This window comes from Monodon monoceros, unplaced genomic scaffold (genome assembly GCF_005190385.1).
Source record: "Monodon monoceros isolate NGI ecotype Baffin Bay Population unplaced genomic scaffold, NGI_Narwhal_1 Super_Scaffold_10, whole genome shotgun sequence".
NCBI lineage: Eukaryota > Metazoa > Chordata > Mammalia > Artiodactyla > Monodontidae > Monodon > Monodon monoceros.
In genome coordinates, this window is record NW_021703766.1 from 5,285,142 (window position 1) to 5,302,114 (window position 16,973).

Below are 16,973 nucleotides of genomic sequence, written 5' to 3' on the forward strand. Positions count from 1 at the left end.
GTCTGGTCCCCTGGCCTTAAGCTTATGCCGTAGAAAGAAAACCGAAAGTAAAATCCAGTTCATACTTGAGGAAAATTTATAAACCTATTAAGGTTTACAGTATTACCATAATTCCAAATAGATGGCATTGGTTACAATAATCCGGCACCATAAAATGAGTCAATATTCAGTATTCCCCCATTCATCAAGGGCTCATCGCAAAAATCTTACATGACCTCTTCTAGTCACCTCCGTTGTTCCCACCCTGGTCCAGGCCACAGACCTCTCGTGCCTGGAGTGCTGACATCTCCTGGTTGCCCTACTTCTGGTCTCCACTGAGTAGCACAAGTCATATTTTAACAGTAAAATCAGACTTTACCACTCTCCTGCTTAAAACTACCCAAGGGATTCCTACTAAATTCAAAATGTAATCAAAACTTACAGAGCTCTAACTCAGGGGTCTGTAAACTTTTTCTGTAAAGGACTAGGTAAAGGATATATATATATATATACATATATATATTTATATTTAATATTTTAAATATTTAATATATATTAAAATATATATTTAGATAGTTTATATATATATTTATGTATTTATATATAAATATGTATTTTATAAATTTTAAATACATATATATCTAGGTAGTATATATTTTTGGCTTTGTGGGACATTGAGTCTCTGTCCCAACTACCCAACTCTAAGAGCATCATGTAAAAACAGCCATAGTCAATGCTTAGATGAATGCGCATGGCTGTAATCCAATAAAACTTTATTATCTTTATTAAAAAGAACAGGCAGCAGGACAGATTAGGCCCATGGCCCACAGTTTGCTGACTTCTGCTGGCCTATCCCCTGGAACTCACCAGGTGCCCTTCTCGCTGACATTCTCCCACCACAATGGCCACCTCTCTGTCCCACCATCTTCATTCCTGCCTCAGACCTTCACACTTTCTGATCCCTCTGCCTGGAATGTCCTTGCTTGGCCCCTTGACACTGTGGCTCCTGCATTCTCACTGGTCTCAGCTTAAATGTCACCTCTTTGGAGAGATCTTCCTTGACCTCATTGTCATTCTATCACATCACCTTGTCCTATTTTATCCAAAGGTCTTAAATTACCTTGTTTATTCCATTCATTGTTAATTATCTTTCTCTTCCCACTACAGTGCAAATGCCTTAAGAGTGGAAAGCTAACTGGTCTTGGCCACCGCTGCATCTCCAGCACCTAGAACACTATCTGGCTCGTAGACCCTGCCCAATAAATTTTCTTTAAGCGATTTTGCTGAATGAAGTGTCATCAGGAATTGATTTGAAATAAGTGTTTCCCTAAAATTATAATTGGTTAATGCCATTGTGGACCTGCCACTCTGTTGTATTCATCTATAACACTAAGAATTCCTGGGCTGTTCAGAGTGGATCCTCAGGGATCAGGGATGGATTTCAGTGGCATTGCAGTCCACCGGGCTCGGTGCTGTTAACAACTCAAGGACGTTTTCATATTTATTTTGTAGCTGCTCAACTGTCACCTCATTTCCATTTTGACTGGAAATCCCCATCAGATTTATTCTTTCAAAATGTTGTAGAATGATCACTAAGCTTCTGAGGCTACCAATGCCTCTTCACCTTCCCTTCACTTTAAACTATTGTTATTTTAATTAAGTTAATTAAATAAATTTTTATTTTATTTTTCCATAGTTGATGCCATAAATCCTTCTCTCTCCCAAATGGGGAGGGATGGAAGGATGACTCCCAGCCTGAGACTAAAATATACCCAGCAAATTAGTGGGTCAGGGCTATCAAGTATTTATTTTTATGAGGAAGTAACCTCCATGAGCACAGAAGCCAGATCTCTCCAGGTCACTGGGTTATCCTCAGTGCCTCGAAGATCTGACATGAATGAGTATAAGGGTGGGTGATGGGCAGAGGGGAGACAGACACATAAGGAACAAAGATTTCATGGTTAGAGAGAAGAGTGATTCAAAAACAATGTGGTGTTTGTTTCCTGAATTGGTCTCTAGCCCCACTGACTCATACATGAATTTAGGTGGAGAGAGGGCTACAAACAAAAATGAGAAGAGCTGTTTTCAAAGTTCCCCACATTTAAGATGCGACACACAGTTTTACTGGTTGGGTATCCTTTGAACAGAATATAGGGCTCTGGACGTCCTCCCCTGTCTCAGCAAGCCCCGTGGTATCTCCAAGGCACCAGTGGACCAGCAACAACATGCACAATAGTGCCCCTCAGGGAGGCGCTGGGGTATAAAGGAGGGAAAATAATAATGGCTACGACAAGGTTGTGGATAGGCTTGGTTTAGAGCCCCTGTAAGACATCACTTGGGGACCCCAGACATGGTTAGAAGCAACTTGGTGGACATTCAGTTTCTTGAGTAGGTAGCAAAGTCCAGATAACTCAACACTTTTGATACTCTTTATTTTCTGGAACTTTCCTTTTGGGAAGATGTCTCTGATTAGCTTATGCAACTCCTTCATAAATTTTGTTTTATGGTCAACTGCACTGGAGTGATTTGCATCATAATTCAATCTGAATGACACTGCAGCCTGTTAAATGACATCTGTTCCTAGGCAACTTCCCTCCCCTAAGACTCCAATGATGACTCCAGGGGAGGGGTCAGAATCAGCAATTTCAGTCCTCTTCCTCGGCCAGGCAATCTGGGGAGAAGTTTAGAGCAAGGCCGTTCACAGCCTACAGACACAGTTAGTGAAGTGACCACAAGCCTTAGAGATATTGGGTATAATCCAGAAATATAAACAAATGTCCATCAGTGTGCTCATATGTGAGCGGAAAGACTATTGTATCTTCATGCATGAGTTTAGCCAAGGTACAAATAGAATCCTCTGATTACAAGTGTCACCCCAATATACATCAAAATGTAATAAGCATATCATTTATCCTATCAATTCCACTTGCATGTATTTACCCTAAAGAAATTGTCACACAAGTAGAAAGAGACGTGCTCTCCCCTGCAGAATTGATTGTAAGTAGGGAAAAGTGAAAACAACTTAAGTCAACAGGGGATTGGCTGACTAGATGATGGTAGATCCCGATGCTAGCTGTTTAAAACAATGATGTCGCTTGATATTTAATGATTTACAAAAACGTCCATAGGACGCTGCAGGGCGAAGAAAGTGAGCTAGAGAAGAGCACGCAGAGCTCCATTTCTGTGAAACTGTGTGTGTGCGTGCATCCCTGTGTGTGGAGGTGCCCAGGGAGAGTCCTAGAACCATGCTCCCTGAGGTGACAACTGTGGTCTCCTCCGGATGGTGAGACTGGAGGGTAATTTTACTTTAAAAAAGCTGGGGAAGAAAGTGGAGTCTCATTTTTAAAAGAAATTTATCTACTTAAGAAAAAAGTAGTCCCATAGCCACTATTCCAGAAGCTCACAGGACTGGTTGGAATAGCTGAAAACGGAAGAACCTTTGATGTGAAAGTCTAAACACCAGCAGAGGAAAACCGGAGAGCTGGTGGACCAAAAGGCCACATGCAATTACTGCAACAAGTAAACAGGTGACCAGAAAAGGGACTCTACCACCAGGTCATACCAACAAACTGAGAATTCATGCTGAGCTAGGTCTCAAATACCAACTCTCGAATATCAAAACCATCTTTATTTGGCTCAAGCTGTTTTAGAAAATACCAACTGCCGAGCAAAGCTGAGCTCCTGGGACAGCCATTTGTCCCAAAGACCACTTGATTGGCTGCTTCCCTCATGTCTGCCATGGTAGGACTTGTTTAAAAATTAAAGTAACTGGGCTTCCCTGGTGGCGCAGTGGTTGAGAGTCCGCCTGCCAATGCAGGGGACACGGGTTCGTGCCCCGGTCCGGGAGGATCCCACATGCCGCGGAGCGGCTGGGCCCGGGAGCCATGGCCGCTGAGCCTGCATGTCCGGAGCCTGTGCTCCATAAAGGGAGAGGCCACAACAGTGAGAGGCCCGTGTACCGCAAAAAAAAAAAAAAAAAAAAAAAATTAAAGTAACTGAGACTTGAAGAACAGAAACTCAGGTGGATCCCAGAGATAAAATAAAAGACAAAGCCCCCTGCTCTCCTCATATCACCTCTTCAGGGAGGCTGGCTTCCCTCCCTCCTAGGATGAGGGGTCCCTATGGCTACACTGCCTTGCCCACCAATTTCAGTTCTGATTTATCTGTTGCTTGTCTCCCTGCTTGGCTCTGCAGACCAGGAGGGAATGAGCAGCATCTGGCAGGTCCACAGCTGGACCCTCAGAGCTTAGAATACTGCTGGCACAGAGTACATGCTCAGTAAAAATACTGGATGGAAAAAAAATAAAGGGAGCAAGAGAGGGTACGGGTCCTCAGGCTCTCAGAAGTTAGAAGACGAGGATTTCGCTGCTAATCCCTGCCTCTATTCAATAGCCTCAAGAAGTGTCAGCACACAACTAAGCAATGGGTATCTCTCAGGACTCAGAACACACACCTCTAGGTCCTGTGGTCCTGTCTTCTCTCTAAAGAGAAAGGTCAACGTGACATTCATCTTTCTCAGTTATGTAGTTTGAGGACTATGATATTTCCCCCATTACCTCCCTCCCCTGATGTATCTCAAGCTGCCCCACCTGTCTGGGTGGTGGGCTCCCTTCTCCCAGCTGCCCCTGCTGACAGGCAGGGTGGCCAACAGCATGCGAGCAACAGCCAGCTCCTGTATCTTGTTGGAAGGTTGCCCCTGAGCTTCTGGAACCCAGCTTGCTGAAACCCTGCTTGTGGCCCCAGCTGACCGAAACGGCCTGGGAATTAATTAAAGCCCCTCTGGGGAGAGCTCTTAATGGATGTCTGCTGGGCTTACAGGCTGGATAGCCCAGCTCCCTGGATCCTGAGCTGGGCTAACTCCAATGTGTGTGTTTTACGTCATTTCCCAGAGCCCTCTCTCCCTAAGGGATCAAGCTCAGAACTGCCTGCGCTGGTAGCTGGCTTAACGCGGCACCTGAAATTTGGCCGGCTTCCCTTTCCTGCAGCTCTCCCCACTCACGATCCTGTACCTGGCAGGTAAACCACCCGCCCTCAGTCCTCATATTAGGGTCTGTTTCTGGAAGCCCTGCACACCATTCCTCACGGATAGCCCTTCTCAATGGTGTCCAGAGGACCACCAGTGGCAAAAAACACTGGGGAGGTGGTGCCAGCAGGCACTGCGGGGCCCTGGTGTGTGTATCCTCCAGGAGCGTCAAGGGTCCCAGCCTCTACCTACCCCCTACTCGTGAGGTCTTAGCATGCACTGGGCATTCAGAAAACATCACACTCACACGGAGCTCTCGTTTTCTTTGAGGAGCAGCCAGGGCCTGGGCGTGGGTCCCATAAATCAATGCCTTGCAACTCCACAAAAGGAACAGTCCATAATCTGCAAAGTTCAAAAACTATTATTTTCTGTTGATCTTCCTTCATCTAGTGATGATTCCCGAACAGGCTCCAAAACAATAGCCTGGAGTTTAGTGCTGAGCAGCTAGAAATGGCCTCCTGTCTGCACATACAGATAAATATGGGTGACCTTCCTCCATGATGGACTGGTGCTGATGGCATCTGGGTACACTGCAACATGAAAATGATGCTTGGTTGGTTGGGAGATGGATGTTCCTTCACACAAACTGCATGTCTTTTTGCCTTGCCTTGCCTTCCCTAAAGGATAGGCCGCCAGAATAATAAGAATAATTGGAGCATTAACAATACACTGGCATTTCTTGAACACTTATTATATTCCAAGCATTAAGTGAAGCACATTGCCTAATTTACTCTTTGCATAGAGTTTTCTAGGATAGGTACTATTCTGCACCCACCCCATCTACAGACAAGGTGACTGAGGCTTCTAGCAGGTTCAGTAACCTGCCCACAGTCTCACCTTGTTAAGGAGCCTGGCAGAGCATCAAACCCAGCTCTAGGCCACAGTGCTATGTGTAGGACCAGCTACATAATTTCTGGGGTTCAGTGCAAAATGAAAATGCAGGGCCCCTTGTTGAACATTTATTAAGAATTTTAAGATGGCGACAACACAGCATTAAACCAAGCGTGGAGCCCTTCAGAGCCTGGGGCTCTGTGAGGCTGGGCAGGTCCCACCCCATGAAGCTGGCTGTGGTTATGCGGATGCAGAAGAAAAGTGACGTGAGTGATGAAAAGGGCTCCCATGTTAACATCGTTTAACCCTAGAGACGGAGCAACAGCTCACATGAAATGAAAAATGAATCAAGGAGCCTGGTTCTTTGGTCAGAAGAGCTGGTTATTTTATCTCAGGAGCTAAATCAAAGAGTCTGGGCCTGCAAAGAGTCTGTGTGAGAGAACGTGCCCAAGAAAGAGCCTGTGCCTTGAGGCCAGACGTGGACCCTGATTCTAGCTCGTCCACCAGCTGAGGGACGTTGGACAAGTTCCCGGACCCCTCTGAGGTTCAGTCTTCTCATCTGCCTCAGGGCAGAGTGGAGGAAATGATACAGTGATAGAAAGCTGTCGGCACACAACAAGTGCCCACCTAAATGTCGGGATCATTCAATGGCTATTTTCACCGTGAAGTTTGTGGGTCAGTTGAAAGAGCACATGATTTGAAGGTTGATGCTGCAGGTTGAGTCCTGAACACTGTCCCCCATCAGTCATTCGTGTGAACTGGGCAAAGTCAATGAACTCTTTCTGGGGTCAGCATCCCCCTCTGTGAAATGGATGTGATACAAGGTCTACAACACATAGGATTCCATAAGCCACACACGAGAAGGACATTGTGGAAACAGAACAGGCGATCATTTCTCTAGCCTGTCAGGGCTTGTTGTTACGACTTACAAGGGGCTTAGGTTGGGAGGGGACTGGAAAATGGGTCCCACCTTCTTTCCCAGCTCCCCACTGTCCTCGCAGACACTTCGGGGGCCATCTGCCTGAGCTCTCCCACAGGGTGCTAAGTAATCTAAGTGTTTTTTCCTCTAAAACTTTTCCACAACATTTCCATATTTTTGACCTCAAATTTGACTGACTCCATGTCAATTTCTGCTTTATAGTCCAACCGAGAGGGTACTGAGAAAGAAAGCAATGACTCAGGCCAAATTCTGCATAGCTGGAAGAAACTACTCCATACAGATATACAAGTCTTTATGTATTTTTATATGATTATACCACTCATAAATAGAAGTTTGAGGTGATTTATGTTTTGCTGGGTATGTGTCCAACCTAACCGAACTGCTTTGTGCTTTAAGAAATTCAACAAGCATAAAAGATTCCCTTTTGCTTTGAAAATACGATATGTATATAAAGCAATAACATTTGAAATTTCTTTCTCAAGCTTTAAAGAAGGGCCCAGTGGGAGAAAAACTGGACATCGTCTAATCATATACACACATAATATACAAAGACATATACATGCTCACAGCCGACTCGGATGTAACCACTGTCATTTACATTTAGAACACTCTTCCTGCCCATCTCGAGTTCCAGTCACTCACATTCAGGGCCCAGGTACCACAGATGGAAACTGGGAATCATTTTTCTGCTCTGCTCAAACTCCAGTCTCTTTAACAGCTTTCCCTATCGGTTCTCGTAACTTGTCCTGCACATCAGCTTGTTTAAGATTTCCGTAAGCACACAACCCAATTCTAGGGTGTGTCTCAACAGAAGCCATCTCTGCATCAAAAGCAGCCCACTGAGTGGAGCCATGGGGGAAGGTCTGCCCTGAAGTGACCTGACCCACCTTCACCTGCCCGCTCTCCATCTCTCCAGGACGCTGCCCATAAGGCCCTCTCCTTCTTACAGAATGCATTCAAAACCCGGAAGGGAGAGAGTGCTTCTGCCCCTGGGGATCTAACTGATGAAGTGCACAGAGGCCCAGCTCCTCGAAGCTGAAGGGAGCTTTTAGGCACCTTGCATACAATTATTCACCTGGTAGTCCAGGCAGGTTGCCATGACAACGCTTCCGGAGCCTCCCGTATCTACATGCTATTGATACATCCCATCCATTCAGTAAAGGGGGAAAAAGAACCAGCTAAAGCAGCCCCTGAGCTTCCATCTCCCATCGGCCTGAGGAGTGACTCCTTTGTTTACAGCAGTTGTTTGGCGTAATCCAGACACAGCAACACTGACACTCTTCATGTGGCATGTTTTCACTCAAATGTATTTGAAAGCTTAAAATCAAAGTCCAGCCTTAAAATAGGGATTTTTCTACTTTGCTCTTCACTTTCTCAAGCATTATACTCAGGAGTGACTTCTGCTGCTGGTCATGGAATGCTTTAATTAGTAGCTATGGGCCAGAAAAGGGAGCTCTCAATTCTGAAACCTTCTGTGATAGAAAGGTTAAACATGGGGAAAAGATACCAGGAGTTCCATAGTAACCTTGAGTGATTTCTGTAACATTAGGTACATGTATTGCCAGAGAGAGAAATAAAATGCTTGCTTTTGGCCCTTTGACCGAAGAGAAAAGTTTTCTCTATCCATGTCTTCTAAGGAAAGGGAAAAAAAAGTCCTACCCATTTTCCCCAAATGGTTCTTATTAAAAGGCACTTATGAAGAGAAATAACTGAGGAGCTTGCAGTGGGGACCTTAATTTTCTTCAAAGTTCCACTATACCACAAGCTCAGCCTTGGGCCCTCACAAGGGTGAGCTAGATATTTACATGGTGTCCGACATCAGCCACACATGGGAGACTGAGATGTCGGTCCTCCTTGAAGGACCACCTGTGGGCACAAGGGAAGACATTTTCCTAGTTTGCAACACGCCAGTCATGTTCTGAGTTGCAGCTTTCCAGCTCTTGCCGCTATCCAGGGAAATAATATGTCAGTGTTGATGCATACCAACAATAAGTCAGAGCGGCAATAAAACAGTCTCCAGAATCCCCAAAGATCAGAGGATGCCACTTCCCAAGCCATTATGCAAACGGTAAGCCAACCTAACATACCTGTAGGTGATCCCTCCATGACGTGGCCAATGTAAGGCCCTTCCTGAAAGATCGGTCTGTTGTCATTCTGATCAATCACGATGACTTCCAGAGGGACCGGCCCCTCGAGAGTTCTACCGTTGACATCAATGGTCTCCACGAGTAGCTATTGGAGGAAAGAGATTGGGGGAGAAAGAAGGCATTCATTCATTATGAAAATTGAAGTCGGGTTCTCTGGAGAAAGAAAGTAGGTTATATCAGCAATTTTATGAGCCCTTGGCAATATTCAAACGTTGGTCTCAATGGATAGTCACCAGCACTAGAATAGAAACTAAACATTACAGAATAAAAGACAAAGATCAGTTCATGTTAAGTCCCACTTGGGAAATTTACAATTAATTCATCAAATCTGCAAAGGAAGTAAAAAAAAAAAAAAAAGTAAACACTAAACACCAGCAATCAGTCACAGCTGAGAAAATATGCTTACATTGTTTCTGTTTTTCCAACATCATTATGCTTTAAAGGAATGTTATGCTAATAAAAAGAACTGACTAAGCAGTTATGAACAGAGTATATTAAGAAATAACCAAAAGTGTTTACGGTAATATTTGGGAGAAATTCAGGGCAGTAAGTATTTATAGAGAACCTTCCTGAGGCAAGGAAGGTGCTTGCAGGGGTCCTGAATGAGACCTTGGGACTCCTGCCCACCAGGCCTTTATAATCTAGCAGGGATTTCACAATTCCATATGGAACTACCTTCAGATCTCAAGGCTGAAGAAAATAGCATAGAAAACCCAGCTTTACTGTTGCATGGTAACAAGGAATTATGTCGTGGCTTTTCCAGTGAACCATGTAGACTTTATGCTTTCATTTCTGTGCCTGATACTTCCTTGATTTAACTCAGGGGCCACAGTGACACTTCTCGGATATCAGTGGTGGTCCCTGCATTGGGACCCTGTTGAGTATTTCTGTCAGAAAAGGTCTCTGTAGCTGGAATCCTTCGGAAATGGTCTCTGCAATTGGAATCCCAGCACAACTTCTCACTAGTCATGTGACCTCAACTCATACACTTAATCTCTCAGTTTTATCATCTGTAAAATGGGTTCATAAAGCACTCATTATTAGGGATAATGGTAACCAACATTATCCAAGGCTTACCGAGGCTCTCTACTATATTAACTCACTTGATATTCACAGTGACCCTATGAACCATTTCTGAGGAGGGAATGAAGCCAATTAGAGGTTAGGTGGTGGAGTCTGGATTTGGCCCTGTGAAGTCAGTCTCCAGAGTTTACATTTTAAACTGTTATAAACAATGTTTCTAGATCACTTTATATAATGCCTGTTATGTAACTCATCTCAAGAATATTAGCTGCTGCTACTGTTGCTACTGTTGTTATCATCAATACTGTTGTCAAAACTAGCCCTAATTAGGAAAAGAAAAGAGAAACACGTTTGTTATACCCCACCTGAATCTGTTATAAACTGGTTTCGCCCTTTGGAAAGTCGCATGGCAAAATTCACCAAATCTATGAAGGACTCACATACTTTGCTCCATTTGGATACCACTCTGGGTTCTATTTGAGACAGGCTGCACTACATACATGGAAATACTTTCTGCAGTGTTATTTCTGATAATGAAATTACACTGGCGTCCACTAAATGTCCAGGGCAAAAAAGACGAGTTGAATGAATGTGTTTGTAGCAAGATGCTAGAATACAGCCATTAGATAAAATAATTATTCAGCTTTGTTGATCTACTTAGAATACTGTGTGAAAACACAAAAAATAGCATGTGTACTATACATGTGTGATGTACACATGTGCACAGAATTTGAAAGTAGTAAGCAAACATGAAACCAGGTATACATGGGTAGAGGAATTTGTTTTTCATTTTTTCTTTAACACTACTTCATCCTTTCACTAACAAATTCACACACACACACACACACACACACTTTGATTTCTGGGGTAGATAAAATAATGCATGAGTACCTTAGCTAAGAAGAAATTAAATAGGGAGAGCCTTTTAACATCTGCACACAAAGGAGATCTTACAGAGAATGAGCTTTTACGCTGATTTTTAAAGCTACTATGAGAATACTGCTAAACGAAGAAAATAAAAATCAAGCTTTGGGAACAATTTCTGGTAATAATGAAGGTCTGGCCTTTTGTCCTCCCAAAATTGCCAAGAACTTGACTTGGCCTTCATCCTGATCAACTGTATCTCCTTAGTGTCTGTCTTTCCATCATGTTGAGCTGGATCTAGAGTCTGTCCCACCCAGTTCTGATAGATCCGCCTATTTGGCAAATGTGAATTCTGTTTCTCTGTCTTACTTGTGGCCTATGACGCTAGCCAAGTCTTGTAGAACGTGGGGGATTAGGATTCAGATCCAAGATATGTGGTGTCTTTGGCTGAAATAAAGCCAGGTCCTTGGCTGTTTGGGGTGTGAATTTTAACCCAACTCCTACTGCCTACTGCCCAGTTTTCAAAGGGCAGCTTCATTCAGCCTTTGCTAGAGAAGGCAGAACTATTTTATATTTAAATAATTTAATCAAAATATTCCAAAATGTCATTATCGGAGGCAAGGATTTTTTTTTAACATCTTTATTGGAGTACAACTGCTTTACAATGGTGTGTGAGTTTCTGCTTTATAACAAAGTGAATCAGCTATACGTATACATATATCCCCATATCTCCTCCCTCTGGAGGCAAGGAGTTTTGAGCAACTAGAAAGTTCGATAAATCCAGTCTCATGTTAATCATTTCGCTCTAAACTTTGCCCAGAGGGTGGTCCTTCTCCCAGGGATCAAAGCAGAAACTCAGAAGCCACCCTCTTCCCCAAGTGAGGCCTTCTATCCCCAGCCACTCCATCAACGAGTCGGGTCTACACTGCTTGTTCTGTCTCCTGAATTTGTCTTAAATCCACCCTCTTCTCTCCAAATCCATCATCACCTCCAGAGATTAGTTTCTGACACTTCCCACCTGGGCCACTGCAACAGGCACCTAATGGGTGCCCCTGCTACTAATATTGCCTGCCGTCATCTGTTCTCTAAGGGGTTTGTGATGGTTAGTTTTATGTGTCGACTTGACTGGCCATGGGGTGCTCAAATTAAACGTTATTTCTGGGTGTGTCTGGATGAGATTAACATTGGAGTCTGTGGACTCAGTAAAGTAGATGGCTCTCCCCAGTGGGGGTGGGCACCAGCCAATCCACTGAGGGCCTGAATGGAACAAGATGCAGAGGAAGGAGGGATTCGCCCTCGTCTTCCCACCTGAGTGCTGAGCAGGGGCCTCCATTCCTTGCTGCCCTCAATGGTCTTGCTTCTCAGGCCTTCAGACCCAGACTGAAATAAACACCATCGGCCTCCCTGGTTCTCAGGCCTTTGGACTTGTACTGGATCACACCACCAGGTTCCCTGGGCCTCCAGCTGGCCCAGGCAGATCCTGGGACTTCTCAGCCGCCATAGTTGTGTGAGTCAGTTCCTTCTAACAGAATCACTGCTTCTGTGTCTCTGGAGAAGGCTGACTAATACAGGCTTCCAAGGTGTCTTTTCAAAATTTTTATTTATTTATGTCACCCCAGAATGGACACCTCTCAATCGTTTCTCATTCCTCTTACGATAACAGCACATTCCTTTACTGTGACGTCTCTTCTATCACCTGGCCCCAGCCCACTTCTCCAAACTCATTTCACATCACAAGAGAGCCCCTCTATTTCTCATTATCCAGCTACACCAATCTCTCCTCAGTTCTTCCAACTCAGCCCATTCCTTCCCAGCACAGGTACCTTCCTGTGCAACCCTCCTAGCCAACATGAGCATCCCATCTGCCATCTGGTCAGCCCCCATCCATCCTTCAGATCTCAGATATCACTGGCAGAGAAGATCCTTCATTACCGCTCCAGACTACCTCAGGTGTCCATGGTTGACAATCCCATGGCACTGGTACCCTTTATAACACTTTCCATAACATGTAATTGCTTATTTATTTGTGTGACAATTCAACTAATGTCTGCCTCTCCGGCCCCATCAAGACAGAGGTGGGGTGGGTGTTCGTGCCCAACAGCAAATCCCCAAGGCTGAGATTCAGTGCCCGGCACACAGCAGGCACCTGACTCATCGCTGACTGCATAGAGCCCTCCTCAGAAGAGGCAATCCCTCTTTAAGAGACTGGAGTCCAAAGTTTTGGCCTCAGCTTTGGCCATCTGTCCTGTCTCTCCATTCCTGGCACACAGGAGCTGACCGTCAGTCCCAGGCTCCATGGACCGAAGGCCAGTTGACTCTGCAGTCTTAACTCGTGAACAAGAACCACAGCGGTAAACAACACCCAAGTACATTAAACTGATTACTTGCCTTTTGAAAGAAAGGAACTAACATTTATTTGGTGTCCCATACATGTCTGGGCTTTTTATGTGTTGCCTCATTTGGCTCAAAACAACCTGGAGAAATACCCACTGCAGCAAAACTCAGAGAAATTTAAGGACCTGGTCTATGGTTAAAAGCTAGTTTGTGATCCAGCTGGATCCAAACCCCACTGTGCCCTTGTTTGCTAAATGCTCTTTCATGGACCTCCCTTACATTTTTAAAATTCCTCTTTACTATGTTATTTACTTAATAGTTTTGCTGTACATAGATTGTTATGTTTCACTTTTCCTCCAAGGCAAAATTATCCATGAATTCAGGGGTATGGTGAGCTTATTTAAAATTTTTCCTAATACATATGAAAATACATAATAAAACACACCATGAGCCTTTATGTATAATGTGACACCCTGCCACAAGTGACAGTTGGGAAATACTATAGCATCAGCCTAACTACAACATGTTCCCTTCTGGAATGTCACAGACTTTCTGAAAAGAAAAGAAAAGACTTGGACCTCTTATAAATGTAGCTCTCAAATGACCAAGGTGAATAAAATGGGGAGGGGAACAAGGTATGCAAATCACTCTTAATCTGTTTAAGGCAAAATTACTTTATGCAACACTGGAGACATGAAGGTACCACATGAAGGTACCACGTGAACTAATCACTCCACTTCAGGGGCCATGGTAGGTGGACACCAGGTCACTGAGTCCTGTGTGTAGGGTGAGAGGGAGCTTGACCTCTGAAATGGGGAGGAGGTGGTGAAAAACCACAGGAGTCAGAATGGAAGCTACACTGCCAGAGGAGCTCTAGCTGAAGCACGTTGGGTCCCCTCGGCCACCATTCCTGAACCCCACTTCCTAGGTTCTCGATTCTCCTTCCATATTTTGGGGGTGTCTCCACCAGAAGTGGGAACTATCAAGTCACAACATGCAAACTGATGACTCTTCAAACCAATCACTGCACCATAATAATGGAGATGGGCGGTGCACATGCGTAGACAAGAATCCCTTAAAAAAACAACGCAACACAAACATAACGAGCCAAATTACAAAGCACGTACAAGCACACTGGCCTTTGGTGTCACAACAAGCTATTAACATCTTGCCCTTCATTTGGCTTATTCTCTTTGCTCTGTTTATGAAAGACACAACTTAGTCAGACAAAATTTGATACTGTGATCTGATCCAAAGGGATGAACTGATGAAAAACATGCTACAAGGTTTTTTGGGTGAAGGCCAAAATGAAGACACTGGCTCTTAAAACACAATATTTTTTCTACGAGATGTGACCCCAGTAACAGATGTCAAACCTGGATCAATCAGATAAGAAACAAAGTGTGAGATACACAGTCTATAGACTCATGAGTCATTTTGAAGTAAAATAATTTAGAAAACACTTCAGTGACCTTTTGAACTCTGATAATTCTGCTTTGGGCTAAATATTCAAATGAAGTAAAACATACACAACACAGTAAATTACTTATTTGAGATGATATAGTTAAACTACTGGTTATCAGTGGAATGCGTGTGTGTTCACATGCTTTTCAACCAGAGGCTTTTACATCACAGAAAATGAAGAGAATTTATTAGCTATAACTCTAACATAACGTGACTCAGTTTCTCTTTTGGACACAGATATGATGTCTCCTACCCAAATGAGTAGGTGCCCCTCCAAGTTACCTCTTTGGGACATTAAAATGTTTTCCAACGTGGATGCTGCTTTGAAATACTTGTTTAGGAAATTCTACTTGAACCAATTTCTAAGTCAAAAAGATGGGCCTTGTTCCTTTCATTCCAAATACCATCTTTTATAATAAGAATAGTTATAATGCTAGAGATGCAAAATGCTAACTAGAAGTTCACTGCATTCAATTAGGGATATACAAATGTCTAACAAATATTAGACATCTCCAGTTATACGTGACTACAAGTTCAGACATACAGATTTACACAAAATCTTGAAACACATATGAAAAATAAGATGCCAGCATTTGCCTCCATAGAGGAGAAGGATAAAGAAAAGACGAGACTCAATGACTATGAAGGTGTGTGAAATAAGCACCAGGTTCCATGTTAGGGGAATCTAAACTTGATATGATATTCCTGGAAGGCAGTTGAAACTATGTCCTGAGAACCTCAAAGATGTTCATAGCTTTAAAAAAAAATTCCATAAAAATTCTATGGAGATGAAGAATCCCACAGAGATTTTGCACAAGTAGGCTATTGTGAGATTATTTATAACAGATGATCTCCAAAATTAAGTGCCTCGAGTAAAGAAGGCTGATAGATACTTTTATTGAATTTTTGTTTGCAATTCTCACACCCTCCCCACCTACCAACATCTCATAAAGACCAAACAAGGGTTTTCCACCAAAGACATCCTCACCGATCACTGAAATTACACTAGACTTTGAATCAGAAAGCCTGCCTTCAAATTTCAGCTCTGTTACCTATAAAGTGGCTGTGGTTGGCAGAATAATGACCCTCCTAAAGAGTTTTATGTCCTAATCCTAGAACCTATGGATATGTAAGGTTACTTGGCAAAGGGGAATTAAGGTTGCTGATCAGCTGACCTTAAAATAGAGAGATCAGTGTGGATCGTCTGGGTGGGTTCAATGTAATTATGAGGGTCCTTAAGAGAGGGGAAGAGAAGAAAGTCTGGGTGATTTGATGAGAGAAGGTACTTGACCAGCCATTGCTGGCTTTGAAGGTGGAGGAAGAGGTCATGCGCCGAGTGTGAGTAGCCACCCAAAGCTAGAAAAGCCAAGGCCTGCTTTATAGCCTCCAGAAGTGAATGCAGGCCTGCTGGCGTGTGGTTTTGGTCCTGTGAGTTCCATGTTGGACTCAAAACCTATAGAAGTACGTGATAACAAATTTGTGTTGTTTTGCATTGCTACAGTTGTGGTAACTTGTTACAGCAGCAATAGAAAATTGATACTGTGGCCACATCATTAATTGTTCAAACTGGAACAACTTTTAGAATGAAAGCAGGTACTATCAACAATTAAGCCACAACAACAGGTGGAAATCAAGACTGTCCCAGGCTAACTGGGTCACACGGTGAGCCTGTCTTATTAAGGAACTTCACTTCTCCGTATCTAAGTTGGCGCATGTAACAAAGATGTTTAGAATGTCATTTTTCTCTTTGCTAAAGGAATAAAAAGATAAGCGAGTGTGTGTAGCACACACATAGGAAATTCTAAACAAAGCTTTGTTAGATCAGATGAGGTTTGGCGACTTGGGCATTTGTTCGCTCCCAACAGACCTTTCTTTAGACTTTTGCAAATGTGGATACAGTACCCTCGATTCAATTCTTCTGTGTCAGCCATTACCCCCTCAAAATTGCTTTCCTATTACAGTAATCTAGATTTCTCTTTGATACCAATCGTTTGCATATTCAAGTTATTTTTCTCAGCTTTATTCATTTATCGAAGTTGAATCTCATTATGGACCAACTCCTAGAGAGTTCCCAGGGGAAAGATATTTTTAGCCTTTTTAACATTCCTCCACCTTCATTTACACAGCTCTGTGTGTAATCTTCCCCTTTATGGACTGGATGTGGTGTTTACAGCTCCCTCAAAAAAATGATCAAAGGGGTGATAAAAGTTTCCTACTTGTTAAATTATTAATTAAAGATCTTGATACTATTATCAAATGTTCTTTGAAAAGCTTGCTTTGCTTAGAGCCGTAGTATTTCTTTAGTGAATGTGAAATTTTACTTTTAAAGTATGTTTTCCACCAAACATAATGAAAACACTTTTTTTTT

At 43.2% G+C, this 16,973-nt stretch overlaps 1 protein-coding gene across 1 annotated transcript in view; it reads right to left on the minus strand.

Moving 5' to 3' along the window:
• CDH13 (cadherin 13) overlaps positions 1 to 16,973 on the minus strand; it is a 1,013,556-nt gene that overhangs the window by 361,817 nt on the left and 634,766 nt on the right. The window contains exon 6 of the mRNA XM_029206203.1: positions 8,861 to 9,005. Coding sequence (XP_029062036.1) covers positions 8,861 to 9,005 — 145 coding nt within the window. The remainder of the gene's footprint in view (positions 1 to 8,860; positions 9,006 to 16,973) is intronic.